Genomic DNA, 27,074 nt, shown 5'->3' with positions numbered 1-27,074 from the left:
CGCCGACAAATTCCCTGGTCACTTCTTATGAACGATTTCTACATGCAAAGGGAAATGCATTTTACCTTATGCCACCCAAGGGTATCAAAGAGCTCTTTGGGCCCGACTACACTATACTTTTCAGATCCCTGGGGACCTGTACTAAATATTTAAACACTTGGTAGTTCATTTCTACTGCGCCGACAGATTCTCTGGTCACTTCTTATGAAGGATTTCTACATGCAAAGGGAAAAGCATTTTACCTTATGCCACCCAAGGGTATCAAAGAGCTCTTTGGGCCCGACTACACCATACTTTTCAGATCCCTAGGGACCTATGCTAAATATCTAAATACTTGGTAGTTCATTTCTACTGCGCTGACAAATTCCCTGGTCACTTCTTATGAACGATTTCTACATGCAAAGGGAAAAGCATTTTACCTTATGCCACCCAAGGGTATCAAAGAGCTCTTTGGGCCCGACTACACTATACTTTTCAGATCCCTAGGAACCTATGCTAAATATCTAAACACTTCTGATTTCATTTCTACTGCGCCGACAAATTCCCTGGTCACTTCTTATGAAGGATTTCTACATGCAAAGGGAAAAGCATTTTACCTTATGCCACCCAAGGGTATCAAAGAGTTCTTTGGGCCCGACTCAACCATATTTTTCAGATCCCTAGGGACCTATACTAAATATCGAAATACTTGGTATTTCATTTCTACTGCGCCGACAAATTCCCTGGTCACTTCTTATGAACGATTTCTACATGCAAAGGGAAAAGCATTTTACCTTATGCCACCCAAGGGTATCAAAGAGCTCTTTGGGCCCGACTACACCATACTTTTCAGATCCCTAGGGACCTATACTAAATATCTAAACACTTGTTAGTTCATTTCTACTGCGCCGACAAATTCCCTGGTCACTTCTTATGAACGATTTCTACATGCAAAGGGAAAAGCATTTTACCTTATGCCACCCAAGGGTATCAAAGAGCTCTTTGGGCCCGACTACACCATACTTTTCAGATCCCTAGGGACCTAGACTAAATATATAAACACTTGGTATTTCATTTCTACTGCGCCGACAAATTCCCTGGTCACTTCTTATGAAGGATTTCTACATGCAAAGGGAAAAGCATTTTACCTTATGCCACCCAAGGATATCAAAGAGCTCTTTGGGCCCGACTACACCATACTTTTCAGATCCCTAGGGACCTATACTAAATATCTAAACACTTCTGATTTCATTTCTACTGCGCCGACAAATTCCCTGGTCACTTCTTATGAACGATTTCTACATTCAATTGGAAAAGCATTTTACCTTATGCCACCCAAGGGTATCAAATAGCTCTTTGGGCCCGACTACACCATACTTTTCAGATCCCTAGGGACCTATACTAAATATCTAAACACTTGGTATTTCATTTCTACTGCGCCGACAAATTCCCTGGTCACTTCTTATGAACGATTTCTACATGCAAAGGGAAAAGCATTTTACTTTATGCCACCCAAGGGTATCGAAGAGCTCTCTGGGCCCGACTAAACTATACTTTTAAGATCCCTAGGGACCTATACTAAATATCGAAACACTTGGTAGTTCATTTCTACTGCGCTGACAGATTCCCTGGTCACTTCTTATGAACGATTTCTACATGCAAAGTGAAAAGCATTTTACCTTATGCCACCCAAGGGTATCAAAGAGCTCTTTGGGCCCGACTACACCATACTTTTCAGATCCCTAGGAACCTATGCTAAATATCTAAACACTTGTGATTTCATTTCTACTGCGCCGACAAATTCTTTAGTCACTTTTTATGAACGATTTGTACATGTAAAGGGAAAAGCATTTTACCTTATGCCACCCAAGGGTATCAAAGAGCTCTTTGGGCCCGACTACACCATACTTTTCAGATCCCTAGGGACCTATACTAAATATCGAAACACTTGGTATTTCATTTCTACTGCGCCGACAAATTCCCTGGTCACTTCTTATGAAGGGTTTCTACATGCGAAGGGAAAAGCATTTTACCTTATGCCACCCAAGGATATCAAAGAGCTCTTTGGGCCCGACTACACCATACTTTTCAGATCCCTAGGGACCTATACTAAATATCGAAACACTTGGTATTTCATTTCTACTGCGCCGACAAATTCCCTGGTCACTTCTTATGAACGATTTCTACATGCAAAGGGAAAAGCATTTTACCTTATGCCACCCAAGGGTATCAAAGAGCTCTTTGGGCCCGACTAAACTATACTTTTCAGATCCCTAGGGACCTATACTAAATATCTAAACACTTGGTAGTTCATTTCTACTGCGCCGACAAATTCCCTGGTCACTTCTTATGAAGGGTTTCTACATGCGAAGGGAAAAGCATTTTACCTTATGCCACCCAAGGATATCAAAGAGCTCTTTGGGCCCGACTACACCATACTTTTCAGATCCCTAGGAACCTATGCTAAATATCTAAACACTTCTGATTTCATTTCTACTGCGCTGACAAATTCCCTGGTCACTTCTTATGAACGATTTCTACATGCAAAGGGAAAAGCATTTTACCTTATGCCACCCAAGGGTATCAAAGAGCTCTTTGGGCCCGACTAAACTATACTTTTCAGATACCTAGGAACCTATACTAAATATCTAATCACTTGGTATTTCATTTCTACTGCGCCGACAAATTCCCTGGTCACTTCTAATGAACGATTTCTACATGCAAAGGGAAAAGCATTTTACCTTATGCCACCCAAGGGTATCAAAGAGCTCTTTGGGCCCGACTACACCATACTTTTCAGATCCCTAGGGACCTATACTAAACATCTAAACACTTGGTAGTTCATTTCTACTGCGCGGACAAATTCCCTGGTCACTTCTTATGAAGGGTTTCTACATGCGAAGGGAAAAGCATTTTACCTTATGCCACCCAAGGATATCAAAGAGCTCTTTGGGCCCGACTACACCATACTTTTCAGATCCCTAGGGACCTATACTAAATATCGAAACACTTGGTATTTCATTTCTACTGCGCCGACAAATTCCCTGGTCACTTCTTATGAACGATTTCTACATGCAAAGGGAAAAGCATTTTACCTTATGCCACCCAAGGGTATCAAAGAGCTCTTTGGGCCCGACTAAACTATACTTTTCAGATCCCTAGGGACCTATACTAAATATCTAAACACTTGGTAGTTCATTTCTACTGCGCCGACAAATTCCCTGGTCACTTCTTATGAAGGGTTTCTACATGCGAAGGGAAAAGCATTTTACCTTATGCCACCCAAGGATATCAAAGAGCTCTTTGGGCCCGACTACACCATACTTTTCAGATCCCTAGGAACCTATGCTAAATATCTAAACACTTCTGATTTCATTTCTACTGCGCTGACAAATTCCCTGGTCACTTCTTATGAACGATTTCTACATGCAAAGGGAAAAGCATTTTACCTTATGCCACCCAAGTGTATCAAAGAGCTCTTTGGGCCCGACTAAACTATACTTTTCAGATACCTAGGAACCTATACTAAATATCTAATCACTTGGTATTTCATTTCTACTGCGCCGACAAATTCCCTGGTCACTTCTAATGAACGATTTCTACATGCAAAGGGAAAAGCATTTTACCTTATGCCACCCAAGGGTATCAAAGAGCTCTTTGGGCCCGACTACACTATACTTTTCAGATCCCTGGGGACCTATACTAAATATCTAAACACTTGGTAGTTCATTTCTACTGCGCCGACAGATTCTCTGGTCACTTCTTATGAAGGATTTCTACATGCAAAGGGAAAAGCATTTTACCTTATACCACCCAAGGGTATCAAAGAGCTCTTTGGGCCCGACTAAACCATACTTTTAAGATCCCTAGGAACCTATGCTAAATATCTAAACACTTCTGACTTCATTTCTACTGCGCCGACAAATTCCCTGGGCACTTCTTATGAACGTTTTCTACATGCAAAGGGAAAAGCATTTTACCTTATGCCACCCAAGGGTATCAAAGAGTTCTTTGGGCCCGACTACACCATACTTTTCAGATCCCTAGGGACCTATACTAAATATCGAAACACTTGGTATTTCATTTCTACTGCGCCGACAAATTCCCTGGTCACTTCTTATGAACGATTTCTACATGCAAAGGGAAAAGCATTTTACCTTATGCCACCCAAGGGTATCAAAGAGCTCTTTGGGCCCGACTAAACTATACTTTTCAGATCCCTAGGGACCTATACTAAATATCTAAACACTTGGTAGTTCATTTCTACTGCGCCGACAAATTCCCTGGTCACTTCTTATGAAGGGTTTCTACATGCGAAGGGAAAAGCATTTTACCTTATGCCACCCAAGGATATCAAAGAGCTCTTTGGGCCCGACTACACCATACTTTTCAGATCCCTAGGAACCTATGCTAAATATCTAAACACTTCTGATTTCATTTCTACTGCGCTGACAAATTCCCTGGTCACTTCTTATGAACGATTTCTACATGCAAAGGGAAAAGCATTTTACCTTATGCCACCCAAGGGTATCAAAGAGCTCTTTGGGCCCGACTAAACTATACTTTTCAGATACCTAGGAACCTATACTAAATATCTAATCACTTGGTATTTCATTTCTACTGCGCCGACAAATTCCCTGGTCACTTCTAATGAACGATTTCTACATGCAAAGGGATGCCACCCAAGGGTATCAAAGAGCTCTTTGGGCCCGACTACACCATACTTTTCAGATCCCTAGGGACCTATACTAAATATCTAAACACTTGGTAGTTCATTGCTACTGCGCCGACAAATTCCCTGGTCACTTCTTATGAAGGGTTTCTACATGCGAAGGGAAAAGCATTTTACCTTATGCCACCCAAGGATATCAAAGAGCTCTTTGGGCCCGACTACACCATACTTTTCAGATCCCTAGGGACCTATACTAAATATCGAAACACTTGGTATTTCATTTCTACTGCGCCGACAAATTCCCTGGTCACTTCTTATGAACGATTTCTACATGCAAAGGGAAAAGCATTTTACCTTATGCCACCCAAGGGTATCAAAGAGCTCTTTGGGCCCGACTAAACTATACTTTTCAGATCCCTAGGGACCTATACTAAATATCTAAACACTTGGTAGTTCATTTCTACTGCGCCGACAAATTCCCTGGTCACTTCTTATGAAGGGTTTCTACATGCGAAGGGAAAAGCATTTTACCTTATGCCACCCAAGGATATCAAAGAGCTCTTTGGGCCCGACTACACCATACTTTTCAGATCCCTAGGAACCTATGCTAAATATCTAAACACTTCTGATTTCATTTCTACTGCGCTGACAAATTCCCTGGTCACTTCTTATGAACGATTTCTACATGCAAAGGGAAAAGCATTTTACCTTATGCCACCCAAGGGTATCAAAGAGCTCTTTGGGCCCGACTAAACTATACTTTTCAGATACTTAGGAACCTATACTAAATATCTAATCACTTGGTATTTCATTTCTACTGCGCCGACAAATTCCCTGGTCACTTCTAATGAACGATTTCTACATGCAAAGGGAAAAGCATTTTACCTTATGCCACCCAAGGGTATCAAAGAGCTCTTTGGGCCCGACTACACTATACTTTTCAGATCCCTGGGGACCTATACTAAATATCTAAACACTTGGTAGTTCATTTCTACTGCGCCGACAGATTCTCTGGTCACTTCTTATGAAGGATTTCTACATGCAAAGGGAAAAGCATTTTACCTTATACCACCCAAGGGTATCAAAGAGCTCTTTGGGCCCGACTACACCATACTTTTAAGATCCCTAGGAACCTATGCTAAATATCTAAACACTTCTGACTTCATTTCTACTGCGCCGACAAATTCCCTGGGCACTTCTTATGAACGTTTTCTACATGCAAAGGGAAAAGCATTTTACCTTATGCCACCCAAGGGTATCAAAGAGTTCTTTGGGCCCGACTACACCATACTTTTCAGATCCCTAGGGACCTATACTAAATATCGAAACACTTGGTAATTCATTTCTACTGCGCCGACACATTCCCTGGTCACTTTTTATGAACGATTTCTACATGTAAAGGGAAAAGCATTTTACCTTATGCCACCCAAGGGTATCAAAGAGCTCTTTGGGCCCGACTAAATTATACTTTTCAGATCCCTAGGGACCTATACTAAACATCTAAACGCTTGTTGTTTCATTTCTACTGCGCCGACAAATTCCTTGGTCACTTTTTATGAACGATTTCTACATTTCTAGGGAAAGCATTGTACCTTATGCAAACCAGCTACACCATATTTTTCAGATCCCCGGGGGCTTATGCTGCGTTGTGTTTTTTAGATTTGCAGAGATCTATTCTAGACATCTCAGTACATGTATTTTCATTTCTACTGTTCTGTTTACATATCTATGGTTTTATATATTTTGTAGGCCGCTGACAATAAAATTGTAATTTTGTGATATTTAAACGGGTGTACCCCATTTGGCATAATGGACGTTTGGCATAACGGGTTTAGCATAAAGACGTTTGGCATAATGGACATTTGGCATAATGCTTATTGAGAGGTAGGGACATTTGGCATAATGGACGTTTGGCATAATGGACATTTGGCATAATACCTATTGGGGGTTAAGGGACATTTGGCATAACGGACGTTTGGCATAATGGACATTTGGCATAATATTTATTGGGGGGTAATGGGACATTTGGCATAATGGACATTTGGCATAAAATGGCATAATACTTATTGGGGAATGAATCCAAAATTATCATAATCAACTTTTGTCATATATACGATGTTTCATTTCGTTATTTGGAATCAACCCAAAAAAATATTTTCCATTTTGTATGAATTACGCAATATATAAGTATTTAGTTGGATCATCACAAAAAATGACTAAATATAGGCACATTTACACACATTATTCTTAATGGGTTAAAGGGTCCTTTGGATTACGTGGTGTAAATTCAGCAAGTAAGACTTCCGTTTTTTGATAACTTGAATAAAGAATAACATGTGCGGCAGAATACAGATGTATAATTGTGTTATTTGTAAAGAAGGCTGCATCGCTATGCTTTTCATATAATACTTAATTACTATTAGGCACAGAATTGTGATGCACCCTACTTTACATTATATATGGAGCATTCCACATAAAATTTACCACCCCAAATTTTTTACCATTTTTTCGATTTGGCTGTCTAAAATATTTGACACGTATTTTTTTTCAAATAGTAGTAATTCGCTTTAATTTTTTTTAAATACTTTTATTTGATCGCCAATACTGCAATAACTGAAGAAGACATTAAAAATTGTTGAAAACATGAAATGTGTGCTTTTCTCAGTTTTCGAATGAAGTTTATTAAAAATAATCATGCTGCTTATTTAATGTAAAATATTGAAATGTTGGATGACTTTCTTTTCTCTTAAAATATTTTTCTTAACGCCATTAACATTTTGGAATGAACATTTGAGTATTTTCGGCGTTATGAATTTTTCAATCGAACCCTGCACGCGCGAAGCATAACACCACACTCTTCGCTAACACACGGGTTTGGCTGTAAAAGTTTCTACACGTCAGCGCGTGGAGGAACCTTTCGTGCGCGCAATATGTATACTATTCTGTGCATATTGATAAATAAATAGTATATGAAAAGTATAGTGATTCGCCCTTCTTTACAAAGAACGCAATTATACTTCTGTATTCTACTGTAGTATTGTACAATGTACAGTTTACATGTTACTCATTATTCAAGCTATCGAATTACGAAAATTTCACTTGCAGAATTTACATCACGTAATCCAAAGGGCCCTTTAACCTATTAAAAATATGTTCAAATGTGCCTATCTCTAATCATTTTTTCTTTGCGATCCGTCTAACTACTTACAGATTGCGTGATTCATATATGAATTTTTTTTCTGTTGGTAACAAAACAAGTAACAAAACAAAACATCATATATATGACGAAAGTTGATTATGATAATTTTGGATTCACTCCCCAATAAGTATTATGCCAAATGTCCATTATGCCAAATGTCCCTTTACCCCCCAATAGGTATTATGCCAAATGTCCATTATGCCAAACGTCCGTTATGCCAAATGTCCCTTAACCCCCAATAGGTGTTATGCCAAATGTCCATTATGCCAAACGTCCATTATGCCAAATGTCCCTACCTCTCAATAAGCATTATGCCAAATGTCCATTATGCCAAACGTCTTTATGCCAAACCCGTTATGCCAAACGTCCATTATGCCATATGGGGTACACCCTATTTAAACTAATTTCTCATTGGATTTAATAAAAAAAAGTTGCCATTGCTTTTTTTTTTATCTTAAATACGTTTATTTAGGCCCAAATGCTTTAGCTTAACGAGGCCGATAATTCATTTTTTTTTTAATTACATGTCACATGTTAGTGGGGGAAAGGAAAGCCGTATTTAGGGGCGGCTTGCTCCCCTCTTATGTAAGTAAAGGAAAAAGGTAGGAAGTGGGATACATATTGTGTAATTGACATCGTCGTTTGCTGATTGATCATTGTGGCGGATATGCACACTTTGTTGTAGTGTTGTAGTTTCCAGCCTGTAATCGCAGGGGCGAGGGGAGGGTCGATATTTCGGATAATTATTGGCACTCTGATACTGTCATGATGTTCTCTATATCATCTGCATGTGAGGTATGTCATGATGTTCTGGGTAGACGGTTATCAAGAAGGGTATGCACCGAAGACTCGTGAAGCAATGCCATATTGTAGATACAGGGATAGGTTGGTGAGATTCTACTGTGAATGAGAGAGGGGAAAATGTATTAAACTTGGACATCAATGGTTTTCAAAAAGATATAGATAAGAAAAATATAGGGGTGGTCACGGCTTGCCAGGACGTCCCGGACTGGCACATAGGGTGATCTACCTCGGGCCCGAAGGGAATCTATTAGTTGGGACCTGGCAACACAGTACTCTGCGCACAGCCAAACAACATGCTCGATGTCGTGGTAGCCGTTCTCACAAACACAATGATTACTTTCAGCAAGCCCTATACGACGGAGATGCGCGTCAAACGAGTAATGGTTGGACATGATCCTTGACATCGTACGAATAAAGTCCCGGTTCACATCCAACCCCTTAAACCAAGCATTCGTTGATACCTTCGGGATAATGGAATGTAGCCACCGTCCCAGATGCCCATTGCTCCATGAGGTTTGCCAACTATCGAGCGTCCTCTGACGAGAGATACTGAAAAATTCGTTGAAGCAAATTGGTCTTTCGTAAGTGTCGCCTTCTAATGCGCCCACCTTGGCTAAAGAGTCCGCCTTCTCATTGCCCGCAATAGAACAATGTGACGGGACCCAAACCAAGGTAATCTGGTAAGATTTTTCAGATAAAGCACTCAGATATTCCCGTATTTTCCCCAGGAAATACGGTGAGTGCTTTCCAGGCTTCGCCGCACGGATGGCCTCAATGGAGCTGAGACTATCCGAAACGATGAAGTAATGGTCTGAGGGCAGGGTGTCAATGATCCCGAGAGTATACTGAATGGCAGCTAATTCTGCGACGTAAATTGAAGCAGGATCATTGAGTTTGAATGAGGCAGCAAGATTTTCGTTGAAGATACCGAAGCCTGTGGACCCGTTGAGAATTGATCCGTCAGTGTAGAACATTTTGGCGCAGTCGACTTGATGGTATTTGTTAAAGAAAATATTTGGGACCACTTGTGGGCGAATATGATCCGGAATTCCACAAATCTCTTCCTTCATGGATGTATCGAAAAATACAGTGTGATCAGAAGTATCTAAGAGATGAGCACGGTTGACGTTATACGTAGATGAATTGATGTTCTGTGCCATGTAATCGAAGTACAAGGACATGAATCGGGTCTGAGAATTAAGCTCGACAAGCCTTTCGCAATTTGCAATCACCAATGGGTTCAGAATATCGCATCGAATGAGTAATCGATATGAGAGGTCCCAAAATCGATTTTTCAGAGGAAGAACGCCCGCCAGCACTTCGAGACTCATCGTATGGGTCGAGTGCATGCAACCCAAGGCAATACGCAAGCAACGATACTGGATTCGCTCCAGTTTGATGAAATGTATGTTCGCAGCGGAGCGAAAGCAGAAACATCCGTACTCCAACACTGATAATATCGTTGTTTGGTACAGCCTGATTAGGTCTCCTGGATGGGCACCCCACCATGTTCCAGTTATTGTACGGAAAAAGTTGATCCTTTGTTGGCACTTCTGTTTCAGATACCTAATGTGACATCCCCAGGTACCTTTAGAGTCGAACCATACCCCGAGATATTTGAATGTTGAAGCCTGAGCAATAGTTTGATCCATTAATTGAAGCTGTAGTTGCGCTGGTTCACGCTTTCTAGAAAATACGACTAGCTCAGTTTTCTCCGTGGAGAACTCGATACCCAGCTGGAGAGCCCAAGCAGACAAATTGTCCAAGGTATCTTGCAGTGGTCCTTGCAAGTCGACGGCTTTAGGACCTGTAATAGAGACCACACCGTCATCTGCAAGCTGCCTTAGCGTGCAGGAATTGACAAGACATTCGTCAATGTCATTCACGTAAAAATTGTAGAGGAGAGGGCTTAGACATGAGCCCTGGGGAAGGCCCATGTAGCTAAATCGTGATGTCGATAAATCGCCATGCGAGAAATGCATTTGTTTTTCAGACAACAGGTTTAGCAAAAAGTTATTTAAAATTGGCGAAAGACCATGCTGGTGCAACTTCTCATAAAGAATGTTGATCGAAACTGAATCGAAAGCCCCCTTAATATCCAAGAATACTGATGCCATCTGCTCTTTGTTAGCATATGCCATTTGAATTTCTGTTGAGAGCAACGCAAGGCAATCGTTCGTCCCTTTACCTTTGCGGAAGCCAAATTGTGTATCTGACAGTAAGCCATTTGTTTCGACCCAATTATCGAGGCGAAACAAGATCATTTTTTCGAATAACTTCCGGATACAGGACAGCATTGCAATCGGACGATACGAATTGTGGTCGGAGGCTGGTTTTCCTGGTTTTTGGATGGCGATGACCCTCACCTGTCTCCAGTCATGTGGGACAATGTTACCCTCAAGAAACCTATTAAATAAATTCAACAAGCGTCTTTTGGCAGAGTCTGGCAGATTCTTCAACAAGTTGAATTTGATTCTATCTGGCCCCGGGGCTTTATTGTTACATGATAAGAGAGCAAGTGAGAACTCCACCATCGTAAACGGTGTTTCGTTCGCGGTATTGTAAGGCGACGCGGCGCGGTATTGTGCCGGGGCGGAATCCGGACAAACTTTCTTGGCGAAATCGAATATCCAACGGTTTGAATATTCCACGCTCTCGTTAGTACTGTTTCGGTTTCGCATACGTCGGGCCGTGCCCCAAAGAGTGCTCATCGATGTTTCTCTTGTTAACCCGTCGACAAACCGGCGCCAGTAACTGCGTTTCTTAGCTTTCATTAAATTTTTCATTCGCTTTTCTAATATCGCGTACACTCGATAACTAGCAACTAACCCGTCGTTCCGGAAGGTTTTATACGCGGCAGCTTTCTCCGCGTACACGTTTGAGCACTCTTTGTCCCACCACGGGTTGGGAGAACGATTTTGGGTGTTCACGTCGGGTACTCGTTTCGTCTGAGTTTGAATCGCGCTATCGAGAATCGAGTTGGACAAAAACTTATATTCTTCCTCCGGGGGAAGTACCTGTGTTGAATCGATAGTTTTGGATATCGCAGCAGTGTAGCTCTTCCAATCAATGTTTCGTGTGAGGTCATAGGGAACATTGATTGGTGCCGATGGTCTTGAACCAGTGGTGATTGCAATTACAATTGGTAAGTGGTCACTACCGTGGGGATCAGATATTACCTTCCACTTGCAATCTAACCGTAGTGATGTCGAGCATAAAGATATGTCCAGTGCACTTGCTTGCGCAGGTGGTCTAGGGATCCGTGTCATTTCCCCTGTGTTCAGAATTGTCATATTGAAGTTGTCACAAAGGTCTTGAATTGTCGAAGATCGATTATCGTCGTATAGACAGCCCCACCCCGTACCGTGAGAGTTAAAGTCTCCAAGAAGCAGGAGGGGCGAGGGAAGGTGTTCAATCACGTTGGAGAATCTTCGATATCCCATCATGGCCCTAGGAGGAATGTAAATAGAAGCAATGCAAAGATCTTTGCCTTTGATTGTTGTTTGACAAGCGACAACTTCAATGCCTGGCGTCGAAGGGAGGTTGATTCGATTGAAGGAGTAGCACTTTTTGATCCCTAAAAGTACCCCCCCATATGAGTCTTCTCGATCCAAGCGGATAATGTTAAAATCGTGGAAGTTGAGGTTTATATTAGAAGTTAGCCATGTTTCACATAGGGAAAATGCATCACAATGATTGTAATTTAGCAAGTGTTTTAATGAATCGATTTTGGGGATAATACTTCTGCAGTTCCACTGTAAAACAGTGATCAGATCCCTGATTCCGTCTAATAAGTTAGCCATCGAAGGATACGATCGCTGTAAGGAGGGGCCATTGTTCAGTCAACTGTTTTAAAAATGTTCTTACTGTTGGTAGAATAGCAACCAGCAAGCTTTTCATAGGATCGGTAATGTTGAAAGCTGTGAATATCCAGTCCACAATGTCAGAAAATTTAAGGAATCCCGTTTTAGGGTGAGTTTCTGACTGTAAAATTGGAGCACTTGGGATTTTTGGTGCCCCGGGGAGTGCTGGGAACTCCTGGTTGTATCTCAATTTCCCAAAACCAGGAGGTATTATCTTCGGTTTTGTACCAGCACTTCCAGTTGATGAATTATTTTTATTTTGTACCCTTGTTTGGGACAACCTAGGACCCTTACGAGGAAGTTCAGGTGAGTTTTGATTAGGTCTTTTCCTAGAGTTTCCAAGCGGAGCCAAAGAATGCCCCTCGCAAGGGTCATTAGAGGCGTTATCGTCAGTTGGCAAGAGAGCGAATGGGTTTTCGGAGACAAGTGGAACAGCTCTTTTAAGCATTTCTGCGTAAGAGCGTCTGGAGCGATCTTTGGCGGATCGCTTCAGTTTATCCGCGCGAAGTTTGTACGTTGGGCATGTCAAAAGTGCATGCGGATTCTCCCCACAGTAAACACACTTCTCAGCGGGGCTACTGCAAGTATCATCCGCATGGCGTTCCCCACATTTACCGCACCGTTGCTTGTTGCTACAGTAGGTGGCCGTGTGACCTAGCTGCTTGCAATTGGAACAATTCATGACCCGCGGTACAAACAGGCGTACAGGTAGACGAGCTCCTCCCACTTCAACGTAGCTCGGAAGTGCAGATCCGGCGAAGGTTACGCGAAACGAGTCTGATGGATAGTAATTACCATCTTCGATGGACTTTGAGTGCAATTGCTTGCACTCCAAAATCTTAACTGATTGAAGGTTAGGGTCCTTAAAGCGGCCAGCCCCATCATTCATCAGATCATCGACAGTTAGACCCGCATCACTTACCACACCGTCGATCTCCACATCACGAGAAGGAATGTAGACGCGATACTCCAGCGTAAAGAGGCTATTGCTAACGATGTCATTGGCCTGTTTCAAGTCAGTAACGACTACGCGCAGTTTATCTGACTGAACCTTTTTAATCTCGGTTACGGCCGAGTATCGTTTTGTCAGCTCCCGTGCAACAGTTATGCTGTTTAACGGTTTATTTTTGGGCCGAAAGTATACCACCCAAGGACCAGCGGATCCATCCTGGTAAACCTTGACTCGGGGGGGCTGTGAGACATTGGGGGGAAGTGGATCGATCATAACATTATCTGTCTCAGTATCAGATATATGTTCTTCTTCCCCATAATATTCGTCTTCGGAGGGTGATCCTTCTGTTTGTTCCATTTTGTTGCGGGAGCAACACGCTCGACCGCACTGTTTAACTTAAATCAAAATAAAAAATCAAAAGCAATAAAAAGAAAAAAAAATCGATAAGAAAAGTAAAAAACAAAACACTTCACCAGTTGGTTCCTGACGAGCTGGTAGGTGAATTGATCCTTCGTTTGTTTTATCCGTCACCCGCGTGACCTTCACACAATAGAGCTGATATAGCTCGTCTAAACAAAGCCGTCTTTCAGGCAAGAAAACTGTTTAGTAACTTCACTGCACCGATATCGCAGGTAATAACTATCACTCGCGGGACTGTTTATTACTAATGCTTTACTGCAGCCTCTGCCACAGCAAGCACCTTCGTACCACCGAAAAAACTAAACCACACCGGAGAGAACAAAAAGCACTTGTTTCCCGGTACAAAGTTGGGTTACGAATGCAGAAACCACTATGTTTTACAACCTTTTCCTTTGCCATTGCTTTATTAGTTTTATGAAAATTGAATTTTTAAAAAATTGGTGGTTAGATTTTTGTGGTTTAATTCACAAGCTTACATATCTGAAATACAGGTGGCGCTGTTTTAGTTTAGCTATTTACCGCTAGATGTCGCTACTAGTACCTCTAAAATATTTTGGCGGATGGATTTTTTGGTGGTTAGTTTCACCCAAGTCTCGGTTATTCCTTCGCTAGCTGTCACCTGTCAATGTAATCCGAACGAAACATCAACAAACAATAATAATAATTCATTTTCAACTTCAACACGCGTGTTCGTGCAGTTGTGACGATTTATAACTATTTTTCTCTCCTAAAATGTATCTTATGTACGATATCGGTGAAAATGGTGAGCGAATTTACACCTTGAAGGTATGTATGACATGAATTCCAATCATTGTAAACATACATTATAAGTTACATTATATTTAGAAACATAACCCCGAGGGAACGCCAACCCAATCTGCTCATCCAGCGCGCTTCTCTCCTGAGGACAAGTACTCGCGCCATAGGATTATCATAAAGAAAAGGTTCGGTTTGCTACTGACGCAGAAACCTGCTCCAGTTTATTAAAGTAATATTTACTATTTAAGGCAATAAATGAAGTTTAAAATATACACGCTGAGTGATTATTTGGTAGCAGGTAGAAGGAGAGGGCGAATTTATTCCGTTGCCAGAAGATACGTCCCATCAGTCGGACGGTTAGTTTCGGAGATTCGGCCTATGCTGAACTACGGATTCGAAACCTATTTTAATGCGATTATCTAACTTGCAACAGAAATTTTCATATCAAAATAAATCAGGATCAATCGGAAATTTTAAAACGTTACGGTGAAATGAATTGTATTGTAGGATACCTAAACAAATATTTCTAGGGGACCGCTCAATATAATTCTCTCTTTTTATGAACCCGTAGTGAACATTCACATCCCCAACACCTGATAAATTTTCTCGTGTAATAAAAGGCAAGATTGTGTACTAAAATCCTATTTCAACCTGAAATAGGATTTTAGTTCATTTCATTTAGTTCGTTTCATTCCGACGGTGTAATCATACAATCGTGTATTAGTAAATTCACCTTTTTTATCCACGACATAGAAAAGAGATCGGTTCTTAATTTTGATGGGTATCGTCACACGTGCAGCCTCTCTAGATTCTTGAGCTGAAATGCAGTTCAATGGAACATCCATAATCCGATTTTTTCCGAACGGCGTGTAGGTAACTACACTGACCTTTTGACCACCCTTGCGTAGAATCAGAAAACGTACCGATCGCAAGGTAAATGTCCACGATGCAGCTAAAATGCCGTAGCCTGTAAGTAGCAAATTTTTATTACACTTATGCAGTTCAATAAGTATAAATAAGTTACCGATCAGGAAGGACATAATCGTTATTCCATTCCTAAATTTATTTTCTCCCAAGTTAATTTTCTCGTACCAGGCCAGCTGATCGGTGTCCTGTTGCGGCACAGGTGCATCCTTGAGCGTTGTAAAAGCGAAATGCGATAGATATCCCCAGAACAGAAACTGACTTATAGCAAAGATGTTTAGCACACGAAAGAACCGTGGATTCTCGTACTTAAACAGTATCACATCTTTAGCAACGTTGGTACTAACATCGTATGCACGATTGCCTACGGATGCCGCTGAAAGCCGGCTTGTGCTGAAATTAGAACTGATTGGGGTTTGCGCGATATTGGTAGGCTGTGATCTAATATTTCCAAGCACATTTGTTCGGAGCGACCCGTTGAAACGAATATTCGAGGTCAGTAGCCGTAGAATCATTGTAGAAAAGTTTAAACTTGTTAACACAAATTTTCGTATCACTTTTATTATCTAATAACAATTTTATTTACTAATCACTGATTTGTGTTTCAGCGATTATGTTCGTTGTTGCATAATAAAGTATGCAACATTTAATGTTGCGTTGCGCGGGAGTAAAGACCCATTAACACGATCCGACAGTCTTGCCCATCAATATCCACGGTACGGAACGATTTCACGGTGTGTTTGGTAGAACAAGTTTATTCGAAAACAATCGTTTGTTGAAAACATAGGTTTTATAATGAAACTGTTTCACATTTTTACCATTAGGTACTGCTATAAACATTCAAGTATTCAGCTTTTTATTCGTGACTGCGTTCCCAAATGCGCACCTCACTTTGACAAGTCGTCTGTCCAGTGTCAATGTTGACATATCAGTCGTGTTAATTTTGACAAGCCGTTCCTTTCAGCCCCCTGTCAAAGACGACGTCTCTGTACAGCCAGCATCACTGCCATGAAAGGCAAAACATTGATTTTGAACCGAATGAATAGAAGCTGTATTTAGTTACAAAATGTCGATTTTCTGAATGATATGATATTAAATCATCCGACAAGATGCAAAACGTCGTGTGGAATGCTTGAATATCGAGCATAGTGCCGAACATAATTCTTTGTTTGGGGCTTTAAAGCTATAACGCCCCATATATGTAGGTCGCTGTCAAACTCCATATGATGGTATAGGGTTGCCAGGGGGCTGGTTCCTTTAGTCTCAATTTTCACATCGCGGTAGGCGTTCATTTCAATTCTCAACTTAAACATTGAACGTCAAATCATAATTTTTGATTTTCTCCCTCGAAGAAAAAGCCTAGTTCGGTTCGAGTCGGCGCAATGGATTCAGCCGATTGTAGTCCCAGCGGCACAAGTACAGAACATAGAATATTCGAAATCACGTATACGAAAATGGCCTTCAATAATCGTTCCACTAACAGCGCACAATACGATGACCATTCGGTGTTACAATTCGATCGGGCGATCGCTATACTGAGGAAAGCTAATTATCAGAATTATTTTTTAATTTTTTTGCTACAAATTGTGATCGATATTCGCGCAGATCTTTAACAAACATTGCTAAGGTACTGTATTGTTAGGGACCGTTCATAAACCACGTAGACCGAAATTTGAGAATTTTTAACCCCTCCTCCCCCCTAGTAGACCTTAGTAGACTTTTAAGCACTACGAATTTAGGTAAGTGTTAGCTCAATTGACCTTCCGATGACCCATTTCGTGTACGCGACATACTTGTTCCAAGGTCATCGTTCCATCAATCAACCCTGCCGTAATTCGTGTAGTTACTTTTTATTGAGCTCTTGTCGTCCATCCTTACGAACACTAATGCAGTTTTCTTCGTTGAAAACAAACCTATATTTGATTAATCTATACAGTTTTGAAAAGTTTTGTCACGTTTATAAATTCTTCGCAGTATTCGTTGAAATCTGGATTTTCTGCGTGATCGTACTCATCATTCTGTGATTCCGGAACCAGAAGTTAGATCCATTAGAAATGTAATAGCAGCCGATGAGAACGTTATACCTTTCATCTGAGACTTAGTTTGTGAAAATCGGTTCGGCCATCTCTGTGAAAAGTGAGTGACATTTATGGTCACATACACACAGGCGCACTTACATACAGGACCCGAAAAGCAGAAGAGCGAGCTAGAGGACACCATCGACCAGAGGGATGTTGGATAAGACCGTGGCTGTTGTGTCGTGGGAAGCCAGTGAGCGAAGCTGAAGGAACGAAAACTAAAGAAATAAGGAACCAAAGAAGAAAGATAACCGATGCACTGAACATCCAAGCGAACGATAAGACATCCTACGCCGCTCTTCTTCAGAAAGTGAGATAGGAGCCAAAGCTGAAGTAGTTGAGAGAGAATGTTGTTAAAACGAGGTGCACTCAGAAAGGCAGGATGATCTTTGAGCATAAAATGCATCCTTCTGTCAAGAGCTTGACCTACCGCGAGCTCCTTGCTAAATCGTTGGGCAGCGAAGCGAACATTAGAGCCCTGCCACACGAAGCCAGAGTCGTGTGCAAGGGTCTAGACGAGATAACCGTAGAAGAGCTGAAAGTATACATTGAGACAAAAATATGCATAGTTAGCATACTTTCTATTCCCGTCTCTTTTCTTCTGCTGTGATTTTTATGCATTTTCATGCATATACTTCTAGTAAGCATTCAATGAGTCGATAGACCGAATATATCCAATGCATAAAATTTACAGCAGAAGAAACGAGAGGCAGATAGAAAAGTATGCTATCGATGCATAAATAAAATTCTGCGTGTACTGATCGAGTAGTGCAAACTATGTGTATCGGCGACTAGGCGACTATCTGGATTTGGAAATCGTATGGAGGCACTCAAACGGCGGCGATTCGACTACCGGTGGTCGTTGCCAACAACCTGGCGGAGACCGGCGAGATAAAAGTTCAATAGTCAGTTGGGATTCGCTATGAGAATCGCTTCGCGAGTTATCAAGCAGATGGAGTGATGCTTCACGTGCTCGGATCTCGGACATCATGTGAGAAACTGCAAGGGCCTGAACAGGTCTGCACTGTATAGAAAATGCGGAGAAAAGGGATACGTTACTAGAGACTGCACGAAATAACCAAGATGTATGATCTGCAAACCGGAAGACGAAAACGACAACAAGACGGGAGGCTTCAAATGCACTGCGTACAGAAAGGCGAAGGCAGCCCAACAATGATGGAGATAACCCAGTCTAATCGCAATCATTGCGACATTGCACTGTTGTGGCAGTCAACAACAGAAACGAAGTGCGACGTATCGCGTTCCTCCCGGCCAAACGGTGGGGGATAGCACACGCGAAGGTTTCGTGATCGACAGGATCAACGGCGTATTCGTTTGTAGCTGGTCGCGGTGGATACCAGATCAGTACAATTGGATGCTATAAGTACTAACCGACTCTTTAGTCAGACGAACGCCGGTTGTTATAGGAGAAGACTTTAACGTTTGGGCCATGGAGTGGGATAGCAGGCTGACCAACGCAAGAGGTTACAGCCTATTCAAAGCACTAGCGAAACTAGACGTAAGGCTGTGCAACGAATGTTCCGCTTGCACATTCCGTAAAGACCGCCAGGAATCCATCATTGGCATAACATTCAGCAGCGCATCGCTGATGAATAACATGAATTGGCGAGTTAGTGAGCAGTACACATATAGTGACCACCAGGCGATCCACTACACCATTCCTTGGCGATATTGTTCGGTAAAGGTGAGAGTGAGGTCTGGCGAGCGGAAGTAGAAAATAAAGGACTTCGACGAGGACCTTTATGTGGAAGCACTTCGTGGTAACAGCGTCGCTCTAATTCCGAGTGCCGACGAGCTGTCGAGAACAGTAACTAGGGCATGTGAGGTAACAATGCCGAGGAAAATGGAGCCGAGAAACTACCGGCGTCCTACGTACTGGTGGATACCTGCCTAAAAGCTAGAAGACGCGTCCAATGCTGAGGCAATGCTTACCGTGTCTTTATGGCCAGGAGCACGGGCCCAATGGCGCCAGTCAAAATGTGCACCGACAAACTGAAAATTATCGTGGAGGGTCTACACCGTACGTTGATGCAGGCGATGGAAATGCTGCTGACAATCGAATTTCCAACGACGAGCAAAAGGGATGAAAGCAATGAAAGCTCCCGGCCCGGATGGTATCCTCAACGTGGCACTGAAGACTGCGATCCTGGCGTTTCCGCTTATTTCAGGATAGTGTTGCAAAAGTTCCTGGACGATGGCTACTTTCCATATGGATGGAAATCCAGAAGCTGGTGTTGCTGCCAAAATTAGGGAAACCACCAGGAGATTCAGTGTATCGTGATCAACGTCGGGGGACAATCCATTCCATCGATGTGAGCGCTGAAGAACCTGGTGTGATAGTCGATGATCGGTTAAATTACAACAGCCATGTCGACTATGTGTGTGAGAAGGCTCGATGTGAGCGCTGAAGAACCTGGTGTGATAGTCGATGATCGGTTAAATTACAACAGCCATGTCGACTATGTGTGTGAGAAGGCTGCGAGGACAACTCTCCTGGCGGGTGTCTCATCCTCAATACTGAGGTTTGGCGTACCAGCCTGGGATGCTGCACTGAACTCAAAGCGCAACCGGACGAAATTCACGTTTCGCCTGATGGCTGTTCGTGTCGCGAGTGCATACAGAACGATATCGTCGGAGGCGGTATGCGCAATTTCCGGGCTGATTCCCATCTGCATCGCTCTGGCTGAGGACGTGGAATGCTACCAGCGGAGAAGTGCACGTAATGCAAGTAGACTGATCCTCGCGGACTCGACGGATAAGTGGTAGCAAGAGTGGGACAACGCGGAGAAAGGAAGGTGGACTCATCCTCTCATCCCAACTGTGTCTGATGGGGTACATAGGAAGCATGGAGAGGTGAACTTCTATTTGACGCAGTTTTTGTCCGCGAATCAATGCTTCTGGAAATACCTGCATCAGTTTAAACGTACAAGAGACACCGAAATATTTGGGCTTCGAATGCCGTAGGTTCGAAGAAGTCCGAGGGTATGCCTTGTGGGATTTTTCAATCAGACACGCACAATCGTACGGAATTCGGCGAAAAATCAGAATAAACGTATTACACACGCGGTACAGTTAAGACTCGGCTTATATTCTTATGCTTTTGTTCATAGTGATACAGGAAGTAGAAAAAAGAGATACACGAAAGAGAAAATACACTGTTATGCGCAAATGATAAGATTAACTCTAAAGTTTATAGAAGCCGTGTTGCTAGTATCGCTACATGCCTGACATAGCAGTTAACAATATCGTGGAAGAGATGTGCCTCGATCGCTGCCCAAGACATGATGTAAAGATCGTCATCGGCGACCTTAATGCTCAGGTTGGCCAGGAGGTGGAATACAGACCGGTAATTGGAAGGTTCAGCGCCCACCAGCAGACGAACGAGAACGGCCTAAGACTAATCGATTTCGCCACCTCCAAGAACATGGTCATAAGGAGCACCTTCTTCCATCACCGCCTCCTGCATCGATACATCTGTAGATCACCGCAACAAACAGAGACGCAAATTGATCATGTTCTGATTGATGGACGGCACTTCTCGGACATTATCGACGTAAGGACCTATCAGGGCGCTAACATAGACTCGGACCACTATCTGGTCATGGTTAAACTGCGTCCAAAACTGTCCATAGTGAACAGTGTAAAATACCGGTGCCCGCTGCGGTATAACCTGGACCGACTGAGGGAAACCAACGTCGCGACAACATACGCGCAGCATCTTGAAGCAACACTGCCACTGGAGGAGGAACTCATCGATGCTCCCTGTTGGGGAGATGGCCAATTACCTTCAATCCGTCGATAGTCCTGAGCAATGGTAGCGTTGGAAGGAATTCCAATTCCCAACATCGAGGGGCACTGCAGCAACCCAGCCACAGCACAACCAAATTTCGTTCTTATTCCAGGGGAACAACCAACCGTGGAACCACCAGTAAATGTTTTTCGGTTTAAAATCCGGAACACACCATGCGTAACTTAAACAACGCCTTTATTTGCTACATACTAGATAAACATGCTACTAGATTTATTTTACACTTAAACTAACAGAACATATTACAGAACAAATTAAAACTTCATGCGGATCCACCGCGCATGCTTCCCGGTGAACTGATTGCAGATTGATTTCGATGGGTACTGATCGGTGCTCCAAATTTAGATCATCATCAGACCTTCGGCAGCAGTGATGCGATGTTTTCCGTCGGGTGTGGGAGCGGGAGATTGTTATCAACTCTCCCCGCTCTTATCAGTGGTATCTCCGGGATAATCGGCCGTCCTTATCACTCGCACGGTTGATGGTTTCTGTCGATGTGTTGCTGGTGGTGATCGTCAAAATCGTCTCTGGGACATCTCGCGCTGCTACCTGCGATGGCAATCACCACACATATCCCCATATGTGGTTTTACTCGCTGTCGTTCGTGCTGGTGTGATAGAGTCGCAGGGTTGTAGTGTAGGGTGGCTGATCGTACTTCCGAACATCCTCACCCACCCAGAAATTCGTCTAATTTCTGAAAAGAGAGAGAAAAAACGGTTCCTCTTCGATGGGATGGGATAGTGGAAGGGTGGGGGGTTTCAGTTGAGTGTTGGTTCGACGATTCCTATGTCTTTATCTGGGAGTGACACGTTACGTAATTTCTATTCCTTGCTGGTACTAGTAGAATATTAATCAACCGCAGCCAATATGCAGTGCGATATATGAGTTTGATGTATGATGAAAATTTGCTCATGAAGTGGTTGAAATCAGCGTAAACGAAGGCAGTCCCAGTATCTACCATGTAAAGTTTCGCTTCCTCTCCCTCGCTATTCGGTCGGGAATCTGGGTTTGTAGGCCATACATTTTGTCTCCTCGCCATCCAGGACGGACATTGCAGCCAGATGTTATTTTCCAAACGAATTCTTCTAGGTATAAGACCTGGGGCGTGTCCCCACTTGCAGCACTCCCTAATTGTATTGTTTGCCACTGTCAGATTTACGACTAATGTGATCAACGTTCATGAAGCAGCCTTCCCCAAGAGCTGAACCACTGGAAGTGCGTCGCAAAGTTTCATTCTAGAATTGATCTGAGACTTCAGAGAAGCCACCTTAGCTATGTGGAATAGCCGTCGGACTCTGAACTCCCCCTTTGGATTCTGACTCCTCGTGTACAGGCGACCGTCGTAAGTCTTCTCCGAGGCATCCGAGCAGCAGTGAATCTCGATCTTCAAGGTTTCCGGCATGACCAGGTAACGATCAATCCGGAGTTGGTTGAAAAGCAAAAATTGTTCGTGGTATCTTTTCCAGGACTCACCCACCGTTGGAGGTAGTGTTTGGTCCCAACCTACCCTGTTATTGGTTTCGTTTCGTAACGTCCTCAGTAGCTGCATAGAAATCATTGCCGAAGTAATAGCAGCTCCCAAAAGCCCCAAAGGGTCAAATAGAGTGGTAATCACGGACAACACATAGCGTTTAGTTGGCGATGTTGTAGTGTGCACGGTGGGAATCGTGAATTGGAACTTCCACGTATCCGTGATTGGCATCCATGTCAATCCCAAGGGTTTAAGTGTTGGGTCTGGGTCCAACACGATTCCATCCGACGTCCGAATTGCTAGCTCATCCTCGGACATACCTTCTAGCACTGAAGAACAGTTTGATGCCCACTTTCGTAATCGAAATTTTCCCCTTGACATCATCGTGTCCAGCTGCGTTTGTAGCTTCAGTACTGTATCGACCTCATCTGCGCCCGTGATCACATCGTACATATACGTGTCGTCCATGAGCGCCCTTGCAGCAAGTGGAAAGTGGTTCTCCTCATCCAAAGCCAGCTGTTGAATCGTCCTGGTATCCAAAAACGGTGCTGATTTGGTACCATACGTAACTGTATTCACCTCGTAAATATCAATTTTATCTGTTAGCGTGTCACGCCAAAGAATACACTGCAATAGTCGATATTGTGGGCTGACATTGATCTGCCGGAACATTTTCTTCACGTCGGACACGAGAATAATCTGTTTGGCCCGACTTCGTAATATTATGGATCGTAGATCCTCCTGTATCACTGGCCCAACCAGCGAAACTTCCAAAGATGTCTTACAACAAGCAGCGAAGACCACGCGAACCTTGGTAGTAGTGCTTGATTCCTTAACCTCCGTGTGGTGCGGTACATAGCACCATTTGACTGATCCTGCAGAAACATCGTCGACCCTACTCATGTGCCTCGGTGCTAGATATCCCTCCATGAAGACAGCGTACTGATCCCGTAGTGATGAATCCTTTGCCAGGCTACGTTCCGTTCCTTGAAGCCGTCGGATTGCGATGTCCCTTGACTCGCCCAACCATGAAAGTACGTCATCATTCTTGGGTAAAGCGACGGTGTACCAACCGTCTGGATTCCTTTGAACCGTATGTAGAAACAGCTCCTCGCAGCGTTTCTCCTCCAGTGAGTGAGTCTTACCAGACTCTTCCTCCTCACAAGACCAAACGCGAGGCATCGACTTATCAAGCACATCCAGTGTAGATACGTTACAATTAATGTATAGAGCTTGGGTTGAAACCGAAACGCCGCCGCATATAACCCATCCGAACACGGACTCATTGAGAGTCGGTAGGCCTTCCCCAATAGAAATTCTTCGACCGGTTTCGAAAAAGTCGAAGAAGGATTCGATGCCGAGCACGAGGTCCACATCGCCAGACTCGAAAAAAGTAGGATCTGCTAGATGAATTCCATCCGGTATTATCCATCTATCCGTGTTGATAGTAGAGGTTGGAAGGTTGACCATAGCCTTGGGTAGAACTAATAAATCCAACTCTCGAGAAAATGAAGATATTCGTGACCGTATCACTACACGTAACCTGTGCTTAACCTTGGTTCCAGTTTCTCCAATTCCGAGGACTGATATATCCACACGATCACGAAAAACCTTTAGCCGCTGACTCAACCGCTCCGTAATAAAGTTGCATTCCGAGCCCGAGTCTAGGAGGGCGCGAGCGGGAAATCGATTGCCTTCCTCGTCCTCAATCAAAACAACTGCTGTAGCCAGTAAGACCTTAGAAGAAGACTGGTGAGTCGCACCAGACACGATAACATCAGTGGCAGCTACATTAGCCACTTGGGTTGAAGCAGAGGTAATTGGTTCCTTGGAAAGTGATGGGCTCACAGCAGCTTCTGTAACCCTTGCATCATTATTTCTCTCCGGCTTAAAGCATACTAGTGTGTGGTGACGACCCTTACAATTTCGACAAGAGAATTTCGATTGACAATCCCTTGCCTGGTGTCCTGCTCTGAAGCAATTCCGACAGAGCGCATGAACCTTCAACAGTGCATCTCTGTCCGTTACGGCCATCTTTTGAAAAGCGCTACACTGGTACAATAGGTGATCCGCTGAACAGGATACACAGCGCCCCCCAGACGCTTGGGTCGAACTATAGCTGGTCCTCACTGGTTGCTGTTTCGGCTTCAGTTGTTGCGCTGCCTGTTGAACACCCCTAGTGTCAACCGCTCTTGACGGTAAGCAATCCAAAACCTGGATTCTACGCCGCAGAAAATCCGACAAATCTACCAGCGTATCACTCTCCTTTGAAGCGGAGACCTCTTCCCACCCCCGTCGAGTGACCGGATCCAGTCTAGCAGTGAGAATGTTGACCAACAGCAAGTCCTTATAATCCGCCGGTTGAATCACCTGATCGAGAGTCTGCACGATTCTTTCGAAGCCTTCAACGAGAACGTGGAGATCTGTGACTGATTCCTTGGAGAGTGTAGGTAGATTAAAGAGCGACTGCACCTGCCGCTTCTTCAATTGCTTGCTGTTGTTGTATCGCCTCAACAGCATTTCCCATGCCACCTGATAATTGGCTTTGGTGATTTGGAGTGGGTCGATCAAGCTTTTAGGCTCCCCTTGAAGACACCCCTTCAAATAGTGGAACTTCTCCACCTCTGGTAGGTCCACCTTCCAGTGTATGAGCGAAGTGAACAAGTCCCGGAAGCTCAACCATTCGTCCACGTCACCATTGAATGTTTGAAGTTTAATTTGGGGAAGGCGGACGTGGTCTGAGGTCCCATGCGGCAAACCATCACCTGCTCGAAGAGACTGCTCCAAAACCTGGGGTTCCTGAAGCTCCTTGACCTTGTCCATTAAGAAGGTCTTGACCTCGTAATAGTTGTCACTGAATTCCATTCGCTCCTTCTCGTACGCCGACCCTTCAACGTTGTAGTCATCGTGGGATAGGATTTCAACAAAGGTATCACTGAAGCTTTCCCACAATTCTTCCAACTTACCAAGGCGTACTTCGATATCAGTAACCGTGTTAGACTCCTTGAAGGATTGTACAAACCGCCAAATATCGCTGAAGGATAGTTGTATTTCCTTCAACCTTGCCGTCAACGCCCGCATTGACGGTGGTTTTTTGTTTGAAGACGAACTTGCCGCAGGCATCATGCACTTCACAGTAAACAGAAAGAGAGAGAGGCGTGGTGTAGTTATCTGTGAAGAATCCTAGGCATATACTGCATGAAGCTACTGACCCGACAGAACAAATAGCGACGCTCCAGTTCCATCAGTCAGATAAATCAGTCTTCACAACGTCGTGACGTCACACCAAATCCTCCAAGGATATTAAAACTCGCAAATCAGCAAACAAGTGGAGCGAAGAGGAAAGAACGTGGTGTAGTAATCGAAAACCTCCGGCTTCGGCCGGGCATATACCGTGCAACTCACCACACAAACCAATAACGGCACCAATTGTTTGATTAGTTCCAACCAAATGCAAAAAAACGGTGAAATATTCCAAAAATGCTGCAAAATCACCAGTTCGAAGACTTATTTGTGCCGAATAGGCAAACAGGGCTCAGCAATAGTAGTGGTAACACGAAGAGGATCAATTCAAAATTAAAATGGTGTATTTCTGAATGCCTAGCTTCGGTAGTACACTAATTGTAAATTTACCTGAGCAAAAAAATCGTGGCGCCTCCTCTTCGTACCACGGGTGTCCTTGAGTTGCTCCTAGCGTAGTCGATTGGCTTAGTTGATCCTTGCAAAGGACGGCTTTCCTCACCGTCAGCGGTGTTGCGATAATTTCATACTCGAGGATAACCGCGCCGTGTAGAAATCGTAGGCCAAATTGCCGAACCACGGCAATCAACCGTGTTTTCCAGCAGATGATTCCAGTTGAGTCACACAACAGCTCCAATGAATGGGTTCGGATTAACAAGGGCATAGAAAACCATGTGTTAGCTTGTTGAATTTGCCAAGTTCGGCTGGACATATAGCATGCAAGAATTCACTAACCTGGACAAAAATCCAATCCGCTGGGTCCAAGCCACGTGTAAACTAGCAGCAGCAATGGCGGTCCGTCCGAAGCGATGCCAATTCCAGGCGCCAAGCGAGTTGTTGAATAGGCCAATTGTTCGTTGGCACGATGGCGCCCGCTATTGAAT

General features: G+C 43.4%; 4 protein-coding genes across 4 annotated transcripts; 2 read left to right on the top strand and 2 right to left on the bottom strand.

Moving 5' to 3' along the window:
- The first annotated feature begins 14,518 nt into the window (after window positions 1-14,518).
- LOC131692481 (H/ACA ribonucleoprotein complex subunit 3) lies at window positions 14,519-14,920 on the top strand. The gene is made up of 2 exons (XM_058979553.1): window positions 14,519-14,675; window positions 14,736-14,920. The coding sequence occupies exons 1-2, from the start codon at window positions 14,622-14,624 to the stop codon at window positions 14,874-14,876; spliced, it is 195 nt and encodes a 64-aa protein (XP_058835536.1). The 5' UTR covers window positions 14,519-14,621; the 3' UTR covers window positions 14,877-14,920.
- A 387-nt stretch (window positions 14,921-15,307) lies between these two features.
- Window positions 15,308-16,408, bottom strand: LOC131692480 (transmembrane protein 223). The gene is made up of 2 exons (XM_058979552.1): window positions 15,673-16,408; window positions 15,308-15,615 (listed from the first exon to the last, which is right to left on the bottom strand). The coding sequence occupies exons 1-2, from the start codon at window positions 16,085-16,087 to the stop codon at window positions 15,323-15,325; spliced, it is 708 nt and encodes a 235-aa protein (XP_058835535.1). The 5' UTR covers window positions 16,088-16,408; the 3' UTR covers window positions 15,308-15,322.
- A 4,483-nt stretch (window positions 16,409-20,891) lies between these two features.
- LOC131688008 (uncharacterized) lies at window positions 20,892-21,473 on the top strand. Its single transcript, XM_058972132.1, has one exon. The coding sequence runs from the start codon at window positions 20,892-20,894 to the stop codon at window positions 21,471-21,473; it is 582 nt and encodes a 193-aa protein (XP_058828115.1).
- Window positions 21,474-22,656: 1,183 nt separating this feature from the next.
- Window positions 22,657-26,073, bottom strand: LOC131688007 (uncharacterized). Its single transcript, XM_058972131.1, has one exon. It carries the CDS (start codon window positions 26,071-26,073, stop codon window positions 22,657-22,659), a length of 3,417 nt encoding a protein of 1,138 aa, XP_058828114.1.
- Between the last annotated feature and the right edge of the window lie 1,001 nt (window positions 26,074-27,074).

The sequence above is a fragment of the Topomyia yanbarensis genome, chromosome 3 (genome assembly GCF_030247195.1).
Source record: "Topomyia yanbarensis strain Yona2022 chromosome 3, ASM3024719v1, whole genome shotgun sequence".
Classification (NCBI taxonomy): Eukaryota; Metazoa; Arthropoda; class Insecta; order Diptera; family Culicidae; genus Topomyia; species Topomyia yanbarensis.
Note: the sequence above shows the minus strand (reverse complement) of the source record. Positions and strands in the feature narration are given on the sequence as shown.

What these genes read in the sequence shown, in the direction of transcription:
- LOC131692481 (XM_058979553.1), top strand. Translation starts at nt 14,622, where the DNA reads ATGTATCTTATGTACGATATCGGTGAAAATGGTGAGCGAATTTACACC. An exon ending in AGCGAATTTACACCTTGAAG is followed by an intron (nt 14,676 to 14,735) that starts GTATGTATGACA and finishes CATTATATTTAG; the next exon opens with AAACATAACCCCGAGGGAAC.
- LOC131692480 (XM_058979552.1), bottom strand. Translation starts at nt 16,087, where the DNA reads ATGATTCTACGGCTACTGACCTCGAATATTCGTTTCAACGGGTCGCTC. An exon ending in GATTATGTCCTTCCTGATCG is followed by an intron (nt 15,616 to 15,672) that starts GTAACTTATTTA and finishes TGCTACTTACAG; the next exon opens with GCTACGGCATTTTAGCTGCA.
- LOC131688008 (XM_058972132.1), top strand. Translation starts at nt 20,892, where the DNA reads ATGCCTGACATAGCAGTTAACAATATCGTGGAAGAGATGTGCCTCGAT.
- LOC131688007 (XM_058972131.1), bottom strand. Translation starts at nt 26,073, where the DNA reads ATGCCTGCGGCAAGTTCGTCTTCAAACAAAAAACCACCGTCAATGCGG.